Below are 27,650 nucleotides of genomic sequence, written 5' to 3'. Positions count from 1 at the left end.
TGGAAAAGGATTCTTTAGACTTTCAAAATGCTCTTCATACTAAGTAAAATAAGTCCACGTCTTTTAAGAACTGATCACTGAAAGGTTCTTTGGGGGACCAAAAATGGTTCATTATGGCATTGCTGTGAACACCACCTTTTGAAGTAATTCATACAGAGACTAAGGGCCCTATCTTGCACCCAGCGCAATTGACTTTGAACACCGACGCATGTATCATTCCTATTTTGCACCCGCGCACAGCGGACTTTTCCCTCCACAGACGCACGTCGGTAAATTAGGGAATGAACTTGCGCTCGCGGGGGCGGTTCAGCGCAAAGAGAAGGCGTGTTCCGGCGCAAAACTTCCATTGTGCTATTTTCCAGTTTTAGAAAGCAATTGCGCCATTGATCAGGAAAAAAACAGTCTAAAGACAGTGGCGCGTTGCGCGTTAGTGATATGGTATTTTAAGGGCGCGTGCTTGGCCATAATGTTAACGCGCATCCACTTTGATTCTCTAATATAAACAGATGCAGCAGTTTTCATTTTTGCAAATCATACATTATTACAAGGAAAAATATTAACACACGAGGGAAATCATTGTTGTGTCCGTGAAGATGTGAAAAATATCTATCTAGATAAAAAAAAAAAAAAATCTAGATTAGGCTACACATTTACCCAAATTATACGCCTGTTTAACCGAAGCTAATTTGGGTGGGTTTCTCCCATCATCCCCAATGTCACTTCTCTGTGTTTTACAGCCCTGACGAGAACGTCGGTTTCCTCGGCTGTGAACCGCTTCTGGCGTGCGCCGGCAAATCCGCCGTTATAGCAATCCGCCATGGAACAAGCGCGCCTGCTCTTAAAGGGAATGTGAGATGGCGCTCTGATTGGTTTATTTCACGTTACGCCCAAACCACACCTATGAATAATGAAGCTACTTCAGACCAACCCCTTTTACATTTGCGTCGGGCGCAAGAGTCATTTATCCCGCTGGGAAAATAGCAACAGCGCCGGGATCCGCCCACAAAGTTACTTGCGCTTTGCACTTTGACACTTGCGTTTCAGATCGTTAAAATAGGGCCCTATAAGTGTACAGAGCAAGTACCAGTCGAAAGACGGCTTCTCTCCACAGTCGAAAGCATCCTGAAGCTCTTTGACGAGGTTGGCTTGTCCGGGCAAACGGAAGAGTCCTTCCTCTCGTAGACCCCAGCAGCGGATGAAGTCCACGCACTGCTCCACCAGCATGGGAGCCATTTTGTTGCCATAACGTCGTTCGTATCGAACTGTCTCTTCCAACTTCTGACCAAAGATTCCTGAAACACAAGCCAACATAAAGGAAAATTCAGAAACACAAGCCAACATACAGGAAAATTCAGAAACACAAGCCAACATACAGGAAAATTCTGCTGATTTTACACAATAACCTTGACACACCCCTGCATATATATAATAAACAACTTTATATAGATTCAATAATCAAATTATTTACATATGCCTGTTAATCAAATGATTCTCATAAATCCTAATTTAGACATCAAAATGAGCATTTTTAAAAGAGGTTGCAAAGAATCAGTTAAAATACATTTATGCTCTGCAGTTTTTTTTATTTAATATTTAATTATTTTGAATCTTTATTTATTTTTCCTTAATAATGCTTTGAATTTAGAGGCCTAAATTAAATGTGAATATTTTCAGTTAGTGTGCTCTTGTAATATTATTATGGAAAATAAGTCTTGAGCTATTTGACAGATCTTTTAGAGCGCTAAAAATGAGTTTTAACTCCAGTGGAAATATAGATTGATCCCTGTAGGCCTACTCCTGTATCAGAGACAAAAGAAGCCCCATACCAGTGAGGAGAGAGCTGCTAAAGAAGCCTGATTTAAGCTATTCTTTCATGTCATGCCCTCTGAGAAGAAAATCGTACACTTCCTCTCCTGTCCTGCTCTTTTGTCTGCATCAGTCAGGCTGAAAACAAGCGTGAATCACATGTGGCATGCATATGAGCGGGGATTAGGCCAGACTTCCTGGAAGCTTTGGATCGGTGGCGCTTTCCGGGTCTCTGGACTCAGACGAGGGTACAAGATGGTACAAAATTCAACTAAACCTAGAAGACAGGAAGGGATTTACTGCCCTTTCCTGGCTGAGCTGATGGAGGGGGAAAAAAGAGGAAACAATGTTTCACATTTTCTTTGCTTTTTCACATTCAAAAGAATGTCTGACTCACCATGTTTGAAGCTGACGCAACTTTTAATTTTACGGAAGACACTTCTGTGCATGAAAGTATAGTAAAATAAAGGATGCAAGAAAGTGCATCCGAACTGTCTTCCTCCGAGCATCTTCAACAAGAAGTCCGATGTGGCCTGCAGTCACACTATATCCGTACAAAAACACAATGGCACAAGAATATCATCCAGAACGTTAAGTCCCGGCTAGTACTTTTAGAGTTTCCTTCAACCAAAATCTTGGGGAAAAGCTTCAGGAACATTGTAACTCTTGAGAATATCCACACTTGGACCGCAACTGGAACTCAAAATGCTGACAGAAAAAGGATTTGCTTTGTATAGTTCGTTTTCCTACATAGATCCTTTCTGGATGAATAAAAGCAGAAATGTCCAACGATGCACCTCTAGACAAGCAATGTCTGTTATTATTACGGTGACCACACAGGTGTGTGATAGTGATCTGCCTAAAACACAGTAGGAACAAAAGTAAATAAACTGAATGTAGACATTCACTTGGCTTCAACTCTTAATGATTTATGCAGAAGCTCTAGCACGAGTTTCTAGTTTCCCATGAAAAGAGTTTGATGAATCAGACTTGTGCTTCCAGCCAAAGGTAATCTCCTGATGGATTTCCTCTCCCTTCGGTGAGTTCTCCTGGCTTTCACCTTGGTTTCTCATGACTGGATCTCCTGTAAGCACTCTGTTTGTGAATCCTCGGCTCGGGGCTTCAATATCACATTTGGGCAAAGTTGTCTTTTGTCAAGTTGACTTTGACTTCACAATAGCAATAGGCAATTATCAGCACTGTACAAACACACACACACTCAACTTCATGCCATCTTCAAGCTGTCCAGGGCTTTTCTGCTGACCTCATGTATCCACACACACACAGGGCTCTTTGTGCTGCTCTGCGACTCTTATCCTACAGAAAATCGAATATGAGCAGCTGGCAGACCGGCTCTCCCTGCAAACTGTCTTCTCCTCTCATTACGCTCTTGCACCTTTTAGGTCTTCCTGTCTCATCTCATTCCTTTGAGGACGTCTCTTCTTTTTTTTGATGGTCTTTTCTCATCTCTTTTTATCCCTCTTTACGGTTTCACACCCTTTGAGCTCTCCTCTTGCAGTTTCTTTGGTCTTCCCTTCCACTCCTCTGATCCCCTCTCTTCGTCTCATCTTGTCTCCATTTCGTCCACAGATTGGTCAGATTGCCCTAAAGCTATTCCTTGTATTTTAACTGTTCCCTTCTCCAGTATGTCTGGAAGTAGAGTGCTTTCCCTCCTTTAAGGAGGTTTGGATTCAAAAGGGGAGGAGACGAACCGCTCCATCCATCCAAAGCTCAAACCTGACCTGTACTCGAGTACGACAGGGCCAAAACAACCCCCCTCCACTCTTCACCCCTTATAGGTTAGCGTTTTTAAAAAAAGTTGCTAAGCTCTTAGCTGTGTAATCGTCTGTTGTGGCTGTTCCCAGCCTTCTGCCCTCATTCCTGCTGTTCACACCGCCGTGTTTTTTGGTAGACGTTTGAACAACGGTGCTCCGCACAAAGCTCCACAATGGCTGTGGGCAAATCACTCTCAGCCTAGAAGGTCTTCCAGTTCATTGGCGGAAAAGATTAAACACAGACTGATTGTTTCTTTGATCTTCCTGAATGAAGAATAAAAACATGCATTTTGAATGAATATTCTCTGTCTAAGCCTTACGGGCAGGATTAACATCTCAAACACTGTAACGAGTACAGTCAAATGAGCATTTAAATGAGCTCTAGATGTGTTTAATTGAACAAATTCATCTTTAATGTAAATTGGTAGGAGGAGATTATGAGAAAATAATGACTTTCCTTTTCATTTTATTTGAACTTTTAGTATTTTTATGTGCTTTTGCCTTTTGCTAAAAGGTTATTTTAATATGCATACATATTTTAGCTTCTTTTTTACATTCTAATATTTGTAATATTTTATTTCAGTTACTGAAAATGATTCATAGTTTTCATTTTAGTTAACACTTACCACATTGCTTGAGACTAAGAGAATCTTAACCAGGACTGGATGTGTCTTATCCAGTGATGACGCAATTCGTTTTAGTTCTAACCAGTCGCAACATTTACCAATAATGTTTTCTATTTGTATCACATCATGCTGGGTATGCCCCGCCCACAACAAAATCTCATTGGTTTAAAGTTCTGATTTACATACCTTACTACGAAATTAAAGTGTTGAAAATCAAGTTTTTAATGTTGTGTTTTTGTCTATGTGGTGTTTTTATTATGCTTTAAGACAAACCATGTGCAAATTCATAAGTCAACACCATTGCTGAGTACTGCAGTGAACCGAAGACTGCGGTTTGAAATCGCTGGTGTTTCTAACATCACAAACTACCTTGTAACCAATCACGTCAGCGAGTGGATCTCTGAGCTGGTGTGAGTGTGTGGAGGCGGGGCTAATTTGCATATTCATTGAACCGCGTATACTAAATGAGGCAAGGGTGTAGAGTTACATTCAAGCTATTTTAAGGCATGAAGAATTTTTTTTCCAAGGAATTTGTTTTTAAATATGTCATTTTGGTGATCAAAGATTAGTTGTAAAGGGATGAAAGTATTGACTACAGGGGGACTTTATTATGAAATGACACTTGACACTGGATGTTCTGATATGGTGATACTTTGCCATTTTTGTAATGTATACAGCTTGCATTATGGGTCTAATAGGCCACATGTAGGTTGGCAAAGTTCCTTGTTTAGTCAAAGTAAAAGTTAAACTTTTAGTCAAAGTTAAACTTTTAACTAATATGTGATCTCTCTTGAATCCCACTGGAAGTGTCATCCTCAGAGAGTCAATACTTCATTAACTACATTAACTTAAATGTGACAGAAGAGTAATCACACTGCAAAAGCCAAATAACATTTAACAAGTCAAAATCTAATTACATCTGATAATGATTATAAACAACGACTGCGATCTAATGAATTATCAACTTGTTGCAGCTGCACACACATGCTCAAATCAAATCTGAGACGGAGATGTCAAAGGTCAAGGAGAAGAGACTAGAACACACGCACTGCAACTGGGTGGTCGTGAGACCCAACGGAACCCCTACAGTGGGATATTGTACACTGTTTGACTCACTGACCTTTGACCTATCAGGTAAATCAACTGACTTTGGGAGGGAATGTCACTTTCACAACTACAAATGTAAACACTAAATGCATTCCTAAGGAATCTTAATTATTTTGGCTATGAGATTTGAATGGCTCTGTACACAGAAATGCCACCAACATCGTAACAAAGTCTCCATTTGTCAAAGTCCAGTAAACCAATTGAGTAGAAATATAGGTTAAAACAAACTGGGAGATTAAAGAGATTACAAAGCGGTCACAAAAACACGAAAGCACTGTGCTGGCCCCATGGTATTACAAATAACTGGACTTTTGAGTAATTAAACAAATGATTTATGAAACACTGTGTTTTTATACGAAAAATGTAGGACATCATGTAGGACAAGTTGTAAAATCCACAACATGCCTCTGCAAGTTCAATGCTGTCAGTCTGCAGTCTGTCTGGTCAGTCTGGCTTGGTACCCTCAACACTGAGGCCGGGTCACATTTCTGCCCACACAGAGAGGGATCATTCAGACGGATGAGTCATTCTTGCAGGCTGGTGAACAAACCTTTTAAGCCGAAATTGGAAAGTGGGCAGTCTAATGATGTTGGTGCTGTATGCGCGATTGAAAAAAATAACACACATTTGAACACACCCACACAGCAATGAACAAGATCACTCATTACCACGCTCATAGAGAGACACGGATAACCCAACAGCAGTTACACCACTCACATCGAGAGTCAATTAAACTGAAAACTATCTCAAAGACCTAATAACATTTGTATAAATGAAATCTATTGAGCCTTTAAATATATGCAACCTGTTCCAACTTTGACCCAGAGATACAACTTGAGTAAAAACTAAAGAAAATCATAAAGCTTCTAATGATATAATTGTTTCTACTCCAAACCATTGCTAAAAACGTAATCATTTTAAAAAGTTCAATAAAAAAAAAATTCCGACATTGACAGAATTAAAATAGAATAAAAGTCAAAATGAATGAATGAGGACATTTGAATTTAGGTTATTTAAAACACTGCTACATTTATGTATATATATATTTTTTATTTTATTTTTATTTTTAAACTTATACATGTCTAAATACTTTACAATAAAAAATAATAATATTTTTAAATATTTGTTTTGCATTACAATATTGAAAATAGCAATAAATGCAATGCAAAAATCCAAATGGATGTAAGGACTTAATTTTATCTAATGCAAAACTTGTATAATTTTAAATAGACAATCAAACAAACAAATAAATGAGTAAGTCATTGATTCATTCACTCAACTGATTTGTTCATAACGCTGATTCATGAATAACGCTGATTTAGCCCTTTTATTATACTATGCCTTAGTTCAATTAGAACAGATTTAAGTAGCTTTTATAAACATGCCTTAGAAAGAAAACATTACTGGTGCGAGTCTTGACACAAAACAATGGCACTGACATCTTTTAAGATATATCGGTTCAAGTTGCTTTCAGTTAAAACAGCTCAAACATACATTTAAGTCTGGGACTAGACTTAAGCCTTGTCTGTGAAACCAGGGGATACAGTAGTATAATATATATCAAAGCTGAGCTGTGAAAGTAAAGCAAAGTTAAACCGTGACCAGCCTCTTTATAACCATTAACCAACGCTTATTTATTCTGACAAACTGGTTGCAGAAGCTCACCTCCTCCAAACGGAGCCCATATCACCCTGCGGATGGTCTTCACCCAATCCTCCATGTCATTCTGTGTGCTGGCCATAAGAAGGTACGTCTCATGGTTGGATGTCATTCGCTCCCTGTCGCCCCCTAAAGAGAGAAAATTGAAATAATGGTCAGATGTTTGTTGATTTGAGATGTTAACATTTGTTCCACATTTAAATAAAAAATAAAACACAATTTGACATGAAATTTTTAAATATAGCAAAAATCATTCATATACACAGTTTCAATTGCAAGAGCCAGGTAAATCTCATTCCTCTTCACATTCAGCCCCCAAAACTTTCCTTTCAACAAACCACGACAACGACCAATTAGGTCTCCGTCCTGAAAGATGAGATGCCTTTGTGTACTAAACCTCACTGACACTTCTGTAATCTGTCATTAACCCCTGACTCAAAGCCATTATTTACAGATGTTCAGGTGTGTTGACACGGAGCTGAGCCTGAGACTTTTGACCATGTGTTTGTCTCGGTGGATGTGAGGTGACGTCACATGTTTAGTCTGCTGGGGAATGAGGTGTCTCTTGTTTTTGAGAACAGCATGGGCCATTTGAGCCAGCCCACGGGATTAAAATGACAACTTTGATAGAAAAAGTGTTGAAAATAAAGACTTTTTTACTTTAGGTTAAAACTGCTACATTTCTATATTAATATTACAGTAAAAAAAAGTCTTAACAATAGACTAAATTTAACAAAGTATCACTTTTTTTCTCCATTCTGCCACCTGATGGAGTTTTAGTTCTTCCTTGCCACTGTCGCCTTTGTTACCTTTTTCACCTTTGTTGCCATTGGCTTGGCTTACTTAGTTGGGGACATTAAATGTCAAATTTAATTTAATATTCAACAATAATATTGATCTGCCTGCATTGACACCATTTTATGAGAACTGAACTAGGCTGGACGATGACATCACGGTTTTCTCCAGAGCGACTAAATTAATAACTTTTTGACTTTAATCAATTGTAGATATATGATAGATAGATAGATAGATAGATAGATAGATAGATAGATAGATAGATAGATAGATAGATAGATAGATAGATAGATAGATAAAGCAAGAGAGAATCGTATACATCTTGTTTTGTCCCTCATCTATATAGAGAGAGATGATTACCAGTCTTCAAAAGCATGTCTGACATGTCCGATTCGTGCTGAGGGAGATTTTTAAGAGTTAATGGAGATATGATTTGAGTGAAAGAATAAATTATTCATTGTATACATTTGTGTAGTTCGCCGCTGTCTTGATTATCGATTTTCATCTGCAGCAAGATTAGTTTGGCAACCATTAAAAATGTTTCGCGCACAACCAAGAGTGGCCTATTTTTGTTAGATTTGTTTTTGCTTGTCATATTTGGATTTGTTTTATTTAGGCTATGTAAAATGACTGCCTTAATTCATTTGGGTAACCAAACAGGGGGTTAAATTTACAAACTCTGCCTATTTTATCTGCCTAAGTGACATGGCAATGGAGTATTTGACCAAAAAACATTTATGCAAACTCATCAGGTTTTCAGAAGAAACAAGCATGGTCAGGCCATATTATATTATATATTATTATATAAAGTATTTTATAGTTTAGTTTAGTCAAATTTTATTGCACCAAATTACTTTTTCATTTTGCAACATTTTGGACCTTTTGTCACTACCTTTAAAAACGTACAGTATTTGACATGTAAATGACTTTCATTATGAAAGAGTAGTTTTACCAACCATGTTACCTATTAAGACACATTTTCGTTTACTAAAACAACACAAAGCCATTCCAAGAAAAATCTTAAAAGTCAGCACAACCCATCTCATTTACATTTGGTAAACTTGCTCTGGTGTTTTGGCATCCACACCTGTTTTACAAATGGAAATGAAGGAGACAAAAGCTGGAATGCTGAGCAGCAGCCCACCGCCCGAGGCAGCAGATGAATGGAGAGTAAGATAACGCCAACCTAAGCCAAGACTAAAGTGTCATGGCATATGCACCGACCCGCTCACATAGGAATGCGTGCGTGCAACAAAGAGCAGACTCGACAGGGGTCCGGCTAGAACACAGTTTACACACCATCTGCTGCGGTCTCATCTTCCTACCACTTGAGCACATATCACACATGCACACTCACACAAGAGGCCTGAACAGACCGTCTGAGGACCAAGAGGAGGCTAAATCAATCGTAAACGACTCTATCTAGCAGTAAACAAGGCCTCTTCCCAATTAACACGACACCTGTTTCATCCAAGAGAGAAAGAATGTATAGAAGTGCTAGCCAGCTCATTCCTCTCAGCTGCAATGCATGGCTGCTTTATCAGTGAGGCCAAAGACCTAGAAATGAAAGGACAGACACTGGTGAGCCGACGCTTTGTGTTTATCGTGCAATTTATACGCGAAAATTAGTTTTTACGTGCATATTATACGCAGTTTTCGCGTGCATTTGATACGCACTAAATTGCATGTAATACACACGCACCCCACACCACTAATTCTACCCAAACGTATAATACACACGCACCCCACACCACTACTAAACCTACCCTAACCAACCCATGCATATCCTATGCACATAAAAACTCATTTCCGCGTATAAATTGCACGATAAACACACTGCGTGCTATAGAGACGCATTTAGTGTGATCTGGTTGGGTTACTGCTACAGAAAGGAATCTGAAATTACATTTCACACTTCACATTTGGTTCATTAAAACCATTGGACATTTAAAAATAGGTCAATTTCTCCAATTCAATGATTAGAGAATAGAGAGGGCATGATTATAAACTAAAGACCTATTTTAGCTCCAATTGGTATTACAGGTTAGACATACACTACCATTTTGGGCAAGATTTTTGTTTATGTTTTTGAAGGAAGTCCATTATGCTCATCAAAGCATTTGAAATAGGCTAATATTACAATTTAAAATAACTGTTTTCTATTTTAATCGAAAATTTAGAATTTCCTGTGATTTTCAGCATCATCCTTCAGCAATGATTCTGATATGCTCATTTGGTAAACAAGAAACATTTCTTCCTATTAACAATGTTTTCCAGGATTCTTTAGAAACGAATAGAATAGAATAGAATAGAATAGAATAGAATAGAATAGAATAGAATGAGGCATTAATATAGCGCTTTCATATGTACTACTGTACACCCAAAGCGCTTTACAATCATATCAGGGGGTCTCTCCTCAACCACCACCACTTTGATGTAAGTTCAAAATAACAGAATGTATTTGAAACAGAAGACATCACGCATTTAATGCATTCTTGCTCAATAATAGTATTAATTTATTTTAAACAAAAAATCTTACAAAAGACCCCAAACTTTTGTACAGTATAGTCAAAATGTGTATATGTTCATAAACATGAAGACTAATTACACCATAAAGATAGTCTGAACTATTTTATAGTGCTTTTGTTGATATTTCTGGAAATCAACGGCTTACATCCCCATTCACATTCACTGGATTAAAATGGATTTAATTGGTAAACAATGAAAATAAAATGGTACAGCAGGTACAATGAGCAGTACAGCAAAAAAAAAAAAAAAAAAAAGCATTTGGATTGGTTCAAGGGGCTGGAAGCCATTCATAAAATGAGACTCTCTAATCCAGAACAACGTCTTAAATGGAAGCAATGTACCAAACAATGGCATGAAATAAATACCACCAGCCTAACTGCATTTCCTTATACCAAACAACAGCACTGCTTCAACTACCCCATGACTCTTTCTTCAGCCATCTTACCCAGCTCTAATCAGCACTTCAGTTCACTCCAGAGACCCATGACCCCACTCTTATACCTACAGATACTCTAATAGATTACCTTCCTCTCCAAATGAACTCAACGATCTATGACCCATACGCTCTCTCCCCTCCATCACCTGGCTGTACATTAACCTTAATGTGCCTCTTTAAACTAGACTTGTCCCATGAGTATAGATCCATAGAGGCGACCCATAAAACCTGTTCTAGGATCAGCACCCCTTTGTAAACAGCAGCTTTAAAGATCTGAGATCGCCGTCCATCTTTCGGCTCCTCTCTACTTCGCAGCGGGTGAGTGACAAGTTCTCAAGGGTTCATAATGAACCAGCTTTTCACAAGCCCGCTGCCATTGATCCCGGTGCCAGTTCACACACTCAGGAGGCTAACGAGAGCCCTTTGTGCCCGCTGAGCGTCCAACAATCACCCATCTTCATGACCAGGGCACGGCTGAGCCAGTTAGCAAACCACAGTGTGCCAAGCGCCATGTCACCGCTGACAGATCTACTCCAGCGATCTTCAATAAATAAGGCTAATATGCAAATGGGCGAGCTAATTACATTTAAAATTACATCGTTATGCTGCTGAAATGCATCATTGCATACTTTTTGGTGTGCCTGTTTTTCCAGACGCATTGCTTACACATCGAAAAGCACTTATGCAGTTGAGAAATTATGAGTTATACTTGCAAAGCACATAATTTGAGAATATAGTCTAAGTTCTTTTTGGATATATAATGCCTCCAACTAATATGCAAATGCCAAGGTTATGATGTTTATTGGCACCATTAACTGGGAATTCATACACGGACATAACACTTGAGTAAACATTCACCACATAAAGCAATATATTTTTATATAGAGAGCTATTTGACAGTGTGTTTAAGTACTAGAGAGAAGGTTTACATAGTGTAATGTATAGACCATCAGTGCGTGTGTGTGTGTGTGTGTGTGTGTGTGTGTGTGTGTGTGTGTGTGTGTGTGTGTGTGTAATAAACAACAAGAATGATCTGTAGACACAAATTCCTCTTGTGCTCTGTATGTTTATCTGCATGCGCTCCTCCTATGGAATTCTCACATATGAAACAATCCATCACATGCGCAAACCCTAAAACATCCCAGAAAGACAAACAAAAATGCTTCAGTTTTAACATCTGTCAAGATAATGTCATAATACATCTAGAGACATAACAGCGCCCTTATAATCTAAAGTCTCAGGATGCATATGTGATTACTTTTAATGGTTGATGTATGTATATATGAATCAGACAAGCAGACAAGTGTTGCATTTTTAAGATAGTTTCACATTTTAACCCTCATTGCACAGTGGATGCAATGAGTACTCACTATTAATGACCAACCATTTCATTATTTAGATAATTAGTTTGCTCTATATTTCACAGTTTTAACTATATATGTCAATGCAACATGTAATGTTAATATGCAAGCCTATCTGAGCTAATAAAAGCAGTTTATTACTGTAAATTGTGCTTATAATAACACATGTGGAAAGCCAAATGGTGACTTCAAGTTCACCAAATTGGTGCTTCCATCAACTGTGGTCAATAATACTATAAAAATAGAGCAGACAAAAACACCATCACCACATGACACAACTTTACTACAGTAAATATGAACTAAACACAAGTGTCATATAACTTAACATAATGCAACATTCCAATATACAAACTAATAACAAAAAGGAACTAACATTTTAATTAAAACCTAAACAAATGTAATTATTGGATTGTCATTTTCGTCATAAATAATGAGGCGATTCATAAATGTCACCGTAAAATATTGTTAAACCTATACGCATATTACTTGTTTTATTTTAGGAATAAGTTCAAATCCATTAAAAATGATATCAATTTGTTTAACATTACTTTCGTAATGCATGCAACATGCGGTAGAGTGTTACAAATAGTTCAACTTTTAAAACGCGTCTCGAGAGGCTTGCGTTACGTCCATTTTTTTAAACGCAAGAACAAATGCGTTCTATTAGATTCTCCCTTATGTACATTTAACATGGAAATGCCCACATTTGCCATTTCAGTACATAAACTCAGTCTTGTTTACACTCTCGTGTATAAAATCACACACGCAACAATGTTTACAGAGTCCAGGCTTTTGCGCGCTTCAAAATGAAACCACCACACAAGCCAAAACTATAAAATAACGCCTCAGTATGCATACTAACCCTTAGGCTTCCAGGTGCGGGTAGTTGTTACATACGTATGGACTCAAAGTAGCTACTGCAGAAATAAATCCCACTTATGTTCCAAACGGCCGCGCGCACTGCTCCACACACCAGCACCTCGCGCACCGGCTGCGCGAGACACAATAGGATTACCAGCGCTGTCAGTCCCTCCCCTCACGCGCTCGCTGCCACTATATTCTGTTTGTTTGGCGCTTAGAGCTGCGTGACGTCATACAGACTGATATTTGAGTTGAGCTACTTGGCTTATATTTTGTTCATCATTTTCTTAATATCATAGTTTGCTTTCACATTTGTCATAGTTTACACTTTGATGAAAAGCTGATATGATGTTTAAATGGCACATTCCCAATGTGATAACTTACCCCATGTGTCCCTGTTAGTCAGTGAATTGTTCACTTTTTTCTTTACCTGAAAAATAATGGTGGAAATTTTCAATTGCTTTTTTTTTCTAAAAGAAACTGACTTTAAAAAAAAGAAATTAATTTATATTAATAGCTATATTTGTATTATTATTATTGGGTAATGTTTTATTAATGCACTAAAATAATGAGGGAATAATAAAAGCTTACCACAATATTGTGGTTACCATAGTGATTTTTTATAAGGGCAAAAAGACTATAAATTAGTTAAATGGAGCATTCATTTCTTTTCATGATGCAAAACATATAAAACTGTCTCGTCTAGTCATCCTGACCTTCTGACACGCACACACACACACACACACACAAGCATTATCTGTCATGACCGACTCCCTGTTCAGTCATCTATGCAGAATTCCCTGCATTTTTCCTGTTTCCCTGATTTAGAAACGCACACCCTCCTTCCTCAGGATGTCCTGAACAACCGCTCCACTGTTTCTGAACTTACTCATCTTTGCATTCGCCATGAGTAAACCGATTAGCAATATCTTTCCTCCTTAAGTGTGTCTGTGTGTACCATGTGTCCGTCCAGTAAGTCGGTTAGTAGCCGGTGACCCATAAACTCTTATTCATCTCATTAAAATAAATGAGATCTTCAAGATAGTGGTTTTATAGTACAGTAAATCTTAGAGCTAACGTCTGTCGCGCGTTTAACAGCAACTGCGTTGACATAACCAACTGAAGGTCTTTATTCAGATGTCACTGGTGTTAGGACGCAGCTGTCTGAGGCATTCGCAGGCTGCGCTGTGTGAACGGATTGTTATGCAAACATACTTTGACTCCTGAAGGAGTTTGACTTTGACTCTTTCTGTTTCTTTCCTCAGAGCAGGACACCGAAGAGCCCATAACCTTTACAGACATGAGTAACAGGAAGAAGTGACTTGCCAACAAACCCAGTGACCTCCTTTTTCCTGCTTCTTCCTGTTTATTCCTCCATATTAACATCCAGGACGGACCAGTATTTTATGGTGACTGCCAGAATGCAAATAATTAATACGATAAAAAAATAAAATACACTCAAGTTTATGAGACAAAAGTGAGTAAAGAGATCTTAAAGTCACCACGAAATCAAAATTGACAATTGTTTGTTATGGAATTTTGCAATGTTTATTATAAATTATTTCTTTATATTTAAATTCTTGAAATTCAATCTTCCCATCCCTCTTACAGCAACATCTATTCTCTTTTCTGATGACATGTTTAAGGCAGTGTGTCCACCAAAGTTTGTTTTTCACGAGGCTGGCGTGTTTTTTCAATTGTTTTCAATGGGAGCACTGCATTTTTAAAACGCCATGAGCATAACGAGGCGCTGAGCGTCTTTTTCACGCTGAAGCGCTCAGCTTTTTTTACAGGTCGCCGAGAGTTGAAGAATGTTCCACTTTGGGTAAAATGCAGCGCTCATCACTGTCACTTTTTACCCAACCGTCCAATCACAGTGGAGGAGGGGCGGGACTAATACCACATCGACCAACGGATACTCTGTATCATAGCAGCGAAGCATCTCAACTGAAAAAAAACCTGCGCTGCCAAAACGCTCTCAAGCGCCCACAGCTAGGCGTTTTCAGCAGAGCGCCTAGCATTTTCAGCTGGCTAAAAACGCTTTGGTGGACACGCGGCCTAATGGCGTGATCAAGCCCCGCCCTACATTTTTTTTCTTCTTGTCCGAGAAGCCGTTTCACTCACTCGGATATACGTCACAGTAGTGAAGAAAAGACTATCGCAACTTCTGTTTAATGCCGACTTTAACTAGTCTACACATTCACAGCCAATCAGAACACATTTGATGTTAAATTTACTGCTATAAGATCAAGACTTTCAACCAATAGGATTTAACTACGGACGGGACTACCTAGTAATGCTGCAAAGTTCACAACAAAATTGTCACAGTCATGGCTTCTTAGGACAAAAACTTAGATTATCATGAAAGAGAAGTGATTTATTGCTTCCTGTTTGGAACATGGTGTTAGCCTCCTCTGATCTAATGACCCGGTCATGAAAAAAAGTATTATATAACCCATTATATTGTGTAAGATAGCCACAATGGAAAGGAAATACATACAAACTAAAAGTGCTTTTCACACTATGCTTAACCCTTGCACTTCCATGCACTAGGTTTGCATTGTTTATCTATGTAAATATGAGCTAAATGCATGTCTTTAGCCATCTTTTGCAGAGCCGTTCGCATGACACGGCATTGTAAAAAATTGTGACAGTCAAGTTCAAATAAGTTAAACTTTGAGACCTTGCATTTTTTTTAAATTCCACTTTTCAACCCAGAAATTTGTTCTGTCTTAATTGCCTTTTAAACGCCACTTTAACTCTGTGTTAATCAATGTCTTACACTTGTATTTTTTCAATGCACATCAACATAAATGCACAGGAACCACAATCACAGAAAAGCATTAATAATTTATCTTTAATGTATCCCACCATGTTCACACTTTCTACATGACTAAAATTGATTGAGAGGGTTAACAGCCTACAACAACACTAACTCTATCAGCGATACTATGTCAATATTTAGAATGTGATATCACCAAGACACTGGAATACAACACTGAGTAATTAGCGACAGATGAAAACCACAAAAAACCTTAGTTTTTGGTTCACTAAGTGTGCATGTGCAAAAATTTGTAGGTGACTATTTTTACAAATAAATCATGATTTACCAATAACTTTTGTTATTCTAAAAGTACCAACAAAATGGGAACAACTGAAATCACACATAGGCTAAAATCTTATAGCTTGAGTTGTACATGTTTAGAGAGCGTCATCTTTTTGCTGAGAGCACTGAAAGGCTATGAGGGAAAAGAGGTGTGGAAAGTCCTTATATGGAGCGTGTCTATGCAAATGACCAACCTCAGGCATGCGCTCGCTCATTTAGAACACTCCAAGATCATTAACATCAGAACGAGGTTCAGAACAAATTCTTGTGCTTATATACGCAGAGAAATTTTTCGTGAGAAGTACAAATAATCTTTGTTATTATTAGTGAATGAGACCTATGAGTGATTTACCACATACATATGCAAATAATTTGCATATTTATGATGTACGAACCTTAACAATTTCAAGTATGAAAAAACATTGACTTCTGGGCACGGAATATAGGTCTATAGACCTTATGTAGCCCCGCCCCTTTTCAGCGCTGCGCTCGTTGTCTTTTGACTTCTGTATTTTCACAGCGATCTTGCGTATTTATGAATGAACGGCTCGTTTTAAAATCTTCCCGGTCTATTGACATGCTTCAAACATTACAATCCTAATGATAACTTTCGGAAACTTTACATTAAGTAAATCCACTTTAAAAGCTTACTCCAGAACAGCGATCCCATTGAAATACACAGAGCGACCGCAAAACGGAAGTTCAAAGACAATATTCTAAAGATGGCTGCGCCCTTGTTTCTCTGGCGCATAAGGTCTTTACACACTTTCAGAAAAAAAGAAAAAAAAAGGAACAAAAAAAGGTACAAAAGCTGTCACTGGGGTGGTACCTTTTCAAAAGATGCACCTTTGTACCTAAAGAGTGAATATTAGATCCTCAAAGGTACATATTGGTACTAAAAGTCCACATATTAGTAACTAAATGGTAAATAGTAGAACCTTTTTAAAGGGTATAATCCCAGTGACAGCTTTTGTACCATTTTTTTCTGAGAGTGTATGATGATTGGCTCAAATGAGCCCGAAAGCGACTGGTTGTCCCTAATTTTAAGAAGCATACAGTCATTATAGTTCTGCAGGGGGTTGCCTGATCGCTGTTTACTGTTGTCTGTTGTCAGGGAATCGCCATGGTGTTGCACCTCTGTTGCCATGGCGAAGGAATGAGGTGGAATGTTTACAGTAATCTCCAGCTAACATGTTCCATTAAACTAGCAAACTCGCAGTTCCATGACTCCAGCAAACCAAACATATTTCACCTTCTCCATTCTGTGCTTTCTTTCCAAGTCTCGGTAATACAGCCATGCTCACGGGCTCTCAGGGACGAACTCGGTCTCCTAGTGCTAATGTGGCATGAATGATTGATGTTGTTGCACGGAAAGCTGCACTCTGAGTCCGGTGACATACTGAATCAATTCTTGTAGCTGTCATACCGCTATCATATCGCTCTACTGCACATCTCAATAGATTATTCAGCATTACGTCATTTAGATTACTGCTTCTGCAATTGCATATCGTGACCCTCGTAAAACAGTCTTGATAAGGAGTGTGGCATGAAGGATTATTAGACAAACTCACAAACAGTCTGTTGTGTTTGGGCCTAATAATCTTAACTTGGATTTACAACCCATGGCAAGGCTTACGCAGTACACATGTCTCCATTAGTCGAAGTACATAAAACAAAACAATTTCATTATGTCCAGAGTGTAGTATGTCTAATAATAACCACATTTAATTATGTAAATAAACCAATAGTGATCTCAAAAGCTTATCATTTGCGCACAGACACAATTTTCCTAGCTGACCAAACCGAATAATGTAGAGATTTGGACTCACGGTCATGATAAATATAAAACATAATTGATGAGAATTTGATGGATTGCCTGTCCAACAGCCCAAGCAGCTGTCAGAAGATATGTTTCCATTTAGAAAGTATCTTAGAAAGTCATGGAATAAATCCAGCACTATATTAACATGCAATCCATTTGACTCCGTGCTTTTTATTACGGATGATCGAGAGCCCAAGTTGAACAGATTCGTGGCATAAACATAATCAGTTTACATAAACTCAATCATAGTTTTCGAATGAGGAAACTGCTTTGCTAAAAATGCTGTCACACTAGACTTCCATTAATATGGTTATTTAAATATTTTACAATGATTAAAACTGTACATTATTTAAATAAATTATTGTGTAATAGTATTAATATCAATATAAATAAATAACAGCATTAATATGATTACATGATTATAATAATTAAAAATGATATGTATTTTATGAATTAAATTAAATAATTGAATACAAAAACAAAAATAAGTATTTATTAAAAACAAAAGCACTACAGTACATTACATCTTGTTGCCCAAGTTTGTTGTCTTAAATAATTTTGCATGCTCAATTCCAAATTAATGAATATTAATATTATTACATAAAAAAAGATCAATCAATTATTATAAATGATAATATATACAAATTCAATTATATTAAATTATTACTTAACAATGTTGGGCAAGTTACTCTAAAGAAGAAATTAATTACTAGCTACTAATTACATCCTCAACAATGTAATTAGATTACTGTATCTATCTAATTACTTAAAAAAGTATTGCATTAAAAGCCCATATCAACCTCAACCAGTTGAACAAAACAAGCGTAGACAAAAAACTGCTCTTTTAATTCTTATTTTAATAATATAAAATTGCTTAAATTATTCTTGAACTGAAGTATTTAAAGGTAGAAGGTTACATTAAAAACATACATTTAAACATTAGACGTTAAATTCTGTAATTAATGCATTACATCCAACAGTCTATATTTAATATTTATTCAACTTATTCTGCTGCCTATTCCCTGCAGGTTTAAAGTAACTGTGCATGCTCAAATCCTCGAGTGACAACACCTTAACACTTAATACTTCTTAAATTGACACGATGTGACAGATGGGTAATTTATTTTTATCATAAAAGAAAAATGATTAGCCTGTAAATCCAATGGCCTTTTTCACTACTGCGACGTGAGTGAACTAATCTGAAGGTACGTATACAGATAAAGTGAATCACTGGCTAATCACAGTCCTTGCTCTACCAATCTGATAACCCAGGCCATTGTTTCCGTCGGTAAATCCACTCAAAGGCACTATGTCAATCTCACACTGCTGTCTGGGAAAACATAGTATGAGATAAACCAAGAACTATACAAGGGAAAGTGAAAGATAGCAGGGAGACTTCATGCTTGTCAGGAGATTTGACCAATAAACAGGATTATATCTCCAAAGGTGGCCGTTTTCAGCAATGCCAAGTAAATGGCGCTATTCTCTGTTGTCATTCCTGAGAATGTGAGAAGTTGCTCCATGGCCAATCCTAATCTACTGACCTTCATGACAAATAACATTTGTGATTTGGCAGAAGCCAGTGGAATCTTCTATTGTGACATTCCTGAACTACAGAAATAAGAGTTGTTGGCAGATTCAAATGGAAGTAGTGTTGTCAAGAGTCCCGAACTCGGTACCAAGTCGGTACTAAAATTTACAAAATGTGACAATACCAGCATTTCCCTCTAGGATTTTGAGCGCTGTTGAACGGATTCTTAAACACCTCTGATTGGCCATTGCATTCATGCGCTTAACATATGTCTCTGATTGGCCATTGTGCTCACGGCACGCGCTCAACGTGTCTGTGATTGGCTACAATGATCAACGCTTCAAAAATACGTGGCCTTCACAGAGCGCTTACTTATGGGAGCGTTGGAAAGCACAGCGCTCAAAATGCTAGAGTGAAATGCTGGTTTAAAATTTTATTAAAATGCACATTTAAAATTTCAGTAACGTGGAAAACACTAAATGGAAGAGACAAATGCATTTTTATTTTTAGCTTCTGCTAACTGTATCACACAGAGATTCATCTGTGGTAAAAAATATATCTATTTCATTAATTAAACTCTAGAGGGCGCAGGCTGATCCTTTACATGGATCCTTTACAATCCGCAAGCAATCACATCATTACCTCATGGCACATGCTGATTGGCCTTTGCTAATATTGCACCCAATGAGATTGCTTACTCAACATTTAAATCTGGTTCATTGTTTGCTGTAAGCTAGTCTTTGAAACCCTCCACCTCTCCCAGCTCCACCTGCCTAGATCTGCTATAGGATATATGTGTATTTATACAGCATATCTTACATGCTCACAGCAGTGTGTCTGTATATAGCAATAATCATCAGCAGCAGCATTAGCATGGCAGATCTAGTCCTCCAAGACCAAAAACATTAACATTGCCATCAATAGCATGCTAAAACTATTCAGAGTTGTCATACACAATATATGGGCAGCAACAGTTTGAATGCAATATTAAGAAAAAGAGATAATATATGTTTTATGTTAATATAGGATCAGAAGAAAAAAGGACTCTTCCTTGACAGTCCTCTTATTAAAGTCTTAAAGTGTAAACAGCTGCAGTCAGACACTGTCTGTTCAGACTTCCAGTCTCTGGGTCAGTGTCTGTGTTTGAGGTACCCTGAGATTTTAACAGCTCAAAACTCGCACCATCTGCCACTGACGGCACGGGGCGATGGGCAGACGGCTCTTCTGAACCGACTAGACAACCTGTCACGCCACAGGACTTTAAAAGTAAGCAGAGTGAACTGTCATGGGAATAACAAAACCAATGAGACCCGAGGCTTTAGACTCAGGATCTGTCCCGCAAATCTAGCAAATGCATCATAGACACTACTGGTGCAAATACTTCTCCAAGAAAAGAAGCTTTATAATTTTTCAGCAAGTGGAAAAATTTATCCAAGATGGCAGAAAATGTTGATTAAAAACATAATGTAATAACATATAACATGTATATATACAGTATATAATGTTTTTGTGCTGTATGTCTCTTCCTGTGCATGTGTCTCGTCAAATATGAGCTTGGCTGCTCTTTAATGAGTGACCTGGGTTATAAGACGGCTCAAACCAGGTGGAACCAAACAAAAGGGTTATAGTGAGCAGCAATTACTGTCACATACCTTCTCCAGGAACGCCCCCTCACCCTTAAATGCTCCATTATGTGTGTTCCCATCATTGACTTCGCTAATCCCAAAGATCAACAGCCATTTTATTAACAAAACAGCCACATAAATAAGCCCATTGTTACGTGGGAATCATTTTGTGGTCGCACCAACAATGCAGAGATACAGATAATGATTTTTTCTTATGTTCTTCTCAAAACAGTGTTGAGAAACACCACAACTATTTGATTTAGATGCTCACTGTACACTAAGGAAGCACCAGGAGTTGGCAGGAAAAAGGACAATTGCAGTATAGCATTGTTTGCCCAGGATAGACATAACATATTTCATACATCCTGGTTGAGCTTGAACTCCTCTCAGCTACAGCGAAGACTGTTTTTAAAAGCCTTAAGGGAGCCGCAAAGAAATATTCCTCGGGATATCATAGAAATATTAATGGCTTTGTATCATTTGAACACGGACGCAACACATGCTGTACAGAGAGCATCTGAGGTACTCCGAGACAGCCGTGATCCATCAACACATCTGAGAACATCGTGATGAAGAAACACAGAAACTAGGACTGTTTGGGGGAAAAAGTGAGAGCGGGAAAGAAAGCAGAGACAGTTTGTTGTTCATGAAATGGTTTAAACTCATAAATAATGTTCGACTCATACAGACGCAAGGGCCCAAACCTGCTTATTTCTACAAATACAACCATTCTGGCATCTGTGAGCGTTGATATTAATCTTCAGTTTACCCAAAAGATTTATAGAAAATGACTGGCCTACATTATTTGTTTCCACACATAATGTGACTATAATTGAATTATGAATCATATGAATAACAATACAAGCTGAAACAACAATTAAGCACACTAACTTCTAGGAAAAATCTGACAAAATCAATGCAACTGAACTTAAAGCAAATATAGCCAAAAACAAAAACAATTCTGTCATCTAAAAAGCTTCTCAGCTGCAGTGCTGAACGTTTAAGAGCAGAATTACCTGCAGATGCAGACAGACACTCGGATATCCCAAATGGAGATAGCTGGTGTCCAACCTGTTGCACCACCTCCATTATGAAGCAGCACTCCTGCTCTACCTATCCCAGAAAAGAGGCCTCAGAAGTGGGGAAGAGCTGGAAGGAGAGTGGGTCTGTCAGGAGACTATGGGCCTGCGGACTTGAGGAGCCCTGACATGGGCCATAGTGAGGACCAAGGAGGAGGGAAGAAAGACCTGAAGGGGAGGGGGCCGGGACGGGTACACCCACTTCTCTCTCTGTGACTCTACTCGGTGAACAATAGAGAGTTTCAACAGTCCCAGAATCTCTTTAAAGAGAAGAAGAGAAAACGGCCCCTTCTCCAGAGAGTCTGTCAGTCAAAGCTTTGAATAAATTGATTCAGAGGATTTTTTTTCTGTAAAAAGGCTGTGTGGTGTGGCTATTTATAGCATATCTTTTAAACTAGTTCATATATATATAAATTGCAAAAATCGAAGGATTCAGAAATCTGATTTTGAATTAATCGTCTGCGTTAACGTTGACAGCCCTATATATATATATATATACACACACACACACACAAACACACACATATAAATGCTTAAAAGAAAAAATTGTATACAAATATATTTTAAAAAGTATAAAAAATATGTATAAAAAAACATGATTTATAATAATGTTCAGAACAATCGGCTCTTTTACTCTTTATACTATTGTTAAATATTACACATTATTATACATTATATATAATTACAACATGTTTTTGGCAAAGCACTTTGTAAAGACTGTTTTAAATGGTACTATAAATAAATAAAACTAAATAAATAATTAAGTATCCATGTGTTATATGGGAAAATATACAGTCAGTGAGTTATTATTGCTAAAAAGAAAAATAGAAAAGGATGATACAAGACTTCTCTACTGTACAGTATGTCAGGGTCCTGACTCCTGATCAGGTTATTTTGTAAAAATGGCCCTCTGACACAGGTTTTTGGAGGACTCAGGGGTTCAGGACAATGTTCCTGGTCATTCCACACTGTTCGCAAACATCTGCATATTTATTAGGGAATGCTGAAGTTTAGTCAGGAGCGTACTACACAATCTTCGCCATTCTCGTCATTAACCAGAGACATCAATGGAGAACTTTCTAATCCATCGTTTGTTTAAGATAACATGAGGTTAAAAACCGGGGGCACTGATGAATGTGATGAAGACCTATCTTCACACAACCTGATTAAATACTCAAGCAGACTCTTAGGTTTGAACCAACTCGGTCGCCATTCCAACTGCAGATAAATGCTTTAACTCTCTTTGAACAATGAACAATCTCCAGCTCCCCCGGTGCATGTCCGAGGGTCTGGTTTCAGTGCCCCCCAGAAGGGGAAAGTGGGAGACTATCTGATCCACAGACTCATATCAACAGGCTCCGCCCACATCTTGCGTCCACAAGCTCCCATCAGACATTGTAAGAGGCCGAGCTTGACTCCAGGGGCGGAAGAGCCTCATCTAGCCCATTCGATATCCATTGAGACCGAGATTGAAAAGACCAGGTCAAGCCAAAGGTGAAAGGCAACTCTAGTTGTTCAACTCTATACATCTCCACCGGAATAGTCACCACCCAAAAAGACAACCACAATGAACTAGCACTGACATTACAACATGACACCACTTAGAGCACTTCAATGTGTCTTAATGACAAGGGGAGTATGCTTTGCAGTGTATGTTACGTGGTCGCTAGGTTCATGACTGTAACTCAGTATGTATGTGAAAGTAATCTCGGCTTGCGTACGAACCACACTAAAGTGCACATGAGACCAGACATACACACTCACCTGTGAGGACAGACGCCAAATCTCTATTGTAAAGGAGCTGAAGTAGACGTCCAGCTCATTTAGATGAAATTCGATGCAACTTCTGAGCCATACTGAGAATCTGTATCTAAAGTGCTTCAAAGTGTAGGTCATTTTTGTTATCTTTAAAGACTTTTATTTGAGTGCATCGACAGCCAATGTGATTTTCCGGAGTTCTCAGAAGTGGAAGTCGTCATACACTCTTAAAAATAAAGGGTCTTTATTGGCATTGATTGTTTTGTGGCTTTTTGGAATGGAATGAGACCTCGGCTCACGGCATCAGAAGGAACTGCCGGAGAATGTCTGAATGCCAACAGTATGGAGGCAAATGTAATCTTTCCATAGTCTTTGACTGTTCAGGCAAAGAAACTCATAAGATAATTATTTCCGATTTCGCTAAATGCACACACACTCAAACAGTGCTGTTTAATTACAATTCAGTGTTTTTTATCAAGTAATCAAGCAAGTTGGAAATCCATTAAATACATCCAATATACTGATTCAACTCTTTTGTTTCGTGAATTAAATATTCGTTCGAACCGGTTCTTTGATTCAGATGATTAAATCTGATGATAAATATCATATACTTTTAATAACATTACTAATAATAAGGCAATACTATGATTTCTTACATAATTCACTGGACTGTAAGTACTGTACTTTGTTAGAAGTCATTAACCCAAACATTTAATCAATGTAATGTAATCAAAGATGTTAATATAAACATCAGTATTTAATTAAATAAATATTCGAACAAAAAACGTAAAATGTAACAGACCTTCTGTACGGTGTATTAAATGAAACATTAAACCGATTCAAACTAATCAATGAACCAATACAAGTGAATTGACTCAAACGAGTCAATGAATCAATACAAATTAATCGACTCACTAAAATCAGAATTTTCAGTGCTACTCTTTCTAAGCATTATCAGAAACATGTTCCATTATGTGTCAAACAGATGACAAATGGTCAAACAGGTTCAACTGAACATTAGTCTTCTGTGAAGTGAGTCCCATTAAAACGTATCATGCTATTATAGAGTACACTGAGTACTATCAATATTATGAAGGGTTGGTAGCACACACATACAGTAATGCTGAATTGCTCCAAGTCTGCTGATCCGTCAGATATAGACTACTAGGAAGCACATAACAAGGAAGTAAATTAAGCGCATTGCTTAAGCTTGGGAAAACAATAAAAGTGCCGACTTTAATAGTAAAACAACTCTACAAAAGCTTAACATATTAATTGTATTGTATATGTTCAATAGTCATATGGATGCTTGCCAGAACAATAATTAATGTGATCGACTGATCGGTCTGCACAGCGCTGCTCTAGGACAGTCCAAGAGATGATTTTATATAGATGATTTATATAGTCCAATAGATTATTTAGGCACAGAGAAAATAAAGTAAACAAAGCAGCTGTGAAACTCTCCGACTCTTCAAACCAGATAGGCTGCTTTTATTGTTATTTTCATTTATTATGCATTCCATTTTCATTTCTATGCTATTCTTAATTTGTTTCCTTCTATGTACAGCACTTTGAATTACCATTGTGTATGAAATGTACTATATAAATAAACTTGCCTTGCCTTCAAGTCAAACACACCTTTAATCTGCAGTGGTCAGGTGGTACAGCGGCCACGTGGTACAAGTAGTACAGCTCTCAGAAAATGACGAGTTTACACTATGTAATTACAAGTTCTACACGCATGTGAAGGCCTTTTACAGCTCAGAATCGTTACGTAATTACGACATGGCCTGAACGAAACGCACCTTCACGTTCCTGTGACTTCATTATTTGAAGCTATTTGCCATTAATGAATGCTAATAAACCAGATAAAAGCTAACAGGGGGACAAACAACCAATGCAACAGTCCACTCCATCAACTCTATCAGCCAGGGTGCTTAAAGTTTTAGTGGTTTAAAAAAAAAAAAGATTGGTTCCTAAACCTGTCAGTAGATAGTTGGGTGGAGAGGATATGGTGAATGTCAGACAGATCTGAGAAAGATATCAAGCAATGTAAGGTGGAGATGTCCCCTTGTCTTCTCTTTCTCACCTTGCCTCTCTTTTATATCCCTGTCTTTTATCTCTTGTCAGGTTTGTGATGTGAAGAGATGTTAAGGTACAAAGTCAGTAACCTCACACTTCTAAAGTCTCATTCTAAGTCAGAGCCGAGAGTCACAAGGTCACGTGGAGCCCTTGGCTGCTTCTAAAGATGGTGTCATTTCACATTAGCATCTGCACAGCTGGTTGGCCTGTGGCCCAGAATGATGAACTATGTCATAAATAAGACTTTAATCCTACGGTGTTTCTCTTTCAATTATCTTTTTGATTATCTATTAATTATCTTTTCTGTAAAATTAGGTGTACAGAATTTCATTAGAGCAAACTATCATTTTTAAATGTCCAATACTTCTTGCACAACGCCATCGCAACTACATTGCAATGCTATGAAAATAATTTAAAATACCTTTGAAACTGCATAGCAACCCCCTAGCAACCACCCACAACACGCTAATTGCAACATTCTAAAAACACTTAGCAGGCATAGCAAACACATTACGTTGCTGTGAAAAACACTCAAAACGCCTTAGCAACTTCTTAGCAAAGTTTTAGCAACCATTCACAAAATACCCTAAATGTAATGCAACCACACAAAGCACTTCAGGAACTGCATAGCAACCCTCTAGTCTAGGAACCACCCGCAACACAATAGAAGAATTGCAACATTCTATATTTAGAACACCTCAGTCAGTACCCACCTAAATATTCTAGCAATCACATTACATTGCTTTAAAAACCACTCAAAACACCTTAGCAACCACAGCAACACCCTAGCAACCACATCAGCATTTCTACATTCTAAAAACACACAACACCTTATCAGCCACCTAGCAACTACATGACATTGTTGTACAAACAACTAAAACACTGCATAGCAAAGTTTTAGCAACCACCCACAATACACTAAATGGCTTAATTGCAACCACTCAAAAACCTAGCAGCTGCATTGCAATGCTCTAAAAAACACTCTTAACAGTCACCTAGCAACATCTTAGCAACCACATTACATGCTGTAGCTGTAAAAACTACAGTACAAACCCTTAGCAACTGCGTAGCAGCCACCCACAACAACCAACTGCATTGCAACGCCCTAGTAAACACCAATAACAACACATCTAAAAAAATTATAGTAACCACATAGCAACACCATAGTAACCACATAGCAACACCATAGCAACCACATAGCAACACCCTGACAAGACCCTAGCATCTGCATTGTAATGTTCAGAACATATTAGCATCACAAGTTTCTAGAAAATGTGAAAAAAATAGTTTCCCGGGAAATTTGTTGACCCCTCCAGTGATGTTTAATCTGCAAAACTGTAATTTGCATGACGCAAATACAATGTGGAACACAAAGTGTGCTGTATGTTTGTGCATGGGGTGTTTTGGGGTGCATGTGTGCTTGTTTTTGCCTGGATTTTGCTGGGAGATAATGAGGTAATGGCATTACAGGGTGTTTCCTAAAGTCCTAAAGCCTAAATCTATGATCGTCAGCATTTTCTCACCAGCTCTATCTAAGCCCTATCTTACTGGAGATCTCGATCCCACAATCCCCTCTGTTCTCTGCAGGCTCTCCGCTCTGGCAGCTTGCATTGGCCAGCAGCTTTGCCAGAGCAAACAAGCTCGATCTGGGCTGGTAAAGCAGACGGGAGCACTCGGGGCTTACAATACAAA

At 38.0% G+C, this 27,650-nt stretch overlaps 1 protein-coding gene across 4 annotated transcripts in view; it reads right to left on the bottom strand.

Moving 5' to 3' along the window:
- The window catches only part of arhgap24 (Rho GTPase activating protein 24), a 122,792-nt gene that overhangs the window by 7,848 nt on the left and 87,294 nt on the right, over positions 1-27,650 (bottom strand). For 3 of the 4 annotated variants that reach the window (XM_079584975.1, XM_079584977.1, XM_079584976.1), the window contains 2 exons: positions 6,980-7,102; positions 1,085-1,292 (listed from right to left, as the gene is read on the bottom strand). In XM_079584975.1, coding sequence (XP_079441101.1) covers positions 1,085-1,292; positions 6,980-7,102 — 331 coding nt within the window. Of the gene's footprint in view, positions 1-1,084; positions 1,293-6,979; positions 7,103-12,956; positions 13,126-27,650 lie in introns of those variants that run through there. The other variant, XM_079584978.1, reaches the window with a different exon arrangement.

Source organism: Phoxinus phoxinus (genome assembly GCF_949152265.1).
Source record: "Phoxinus phoxinus genome assembly, chromosome: 17".
Taxonomy (NCBI): domain Eukaryota; kingdom Metazoa; phylum Chordata; class Actinopteri; order Cypriniformes; family Leuciscidae; genus Phoxinus; species Phoxinus phoxinus.
The sequence above is the reverse complement of the archived record's forward strand: the minus strand, read 5'-3'. Positions and strand labels throughout refer to the sequence as shown.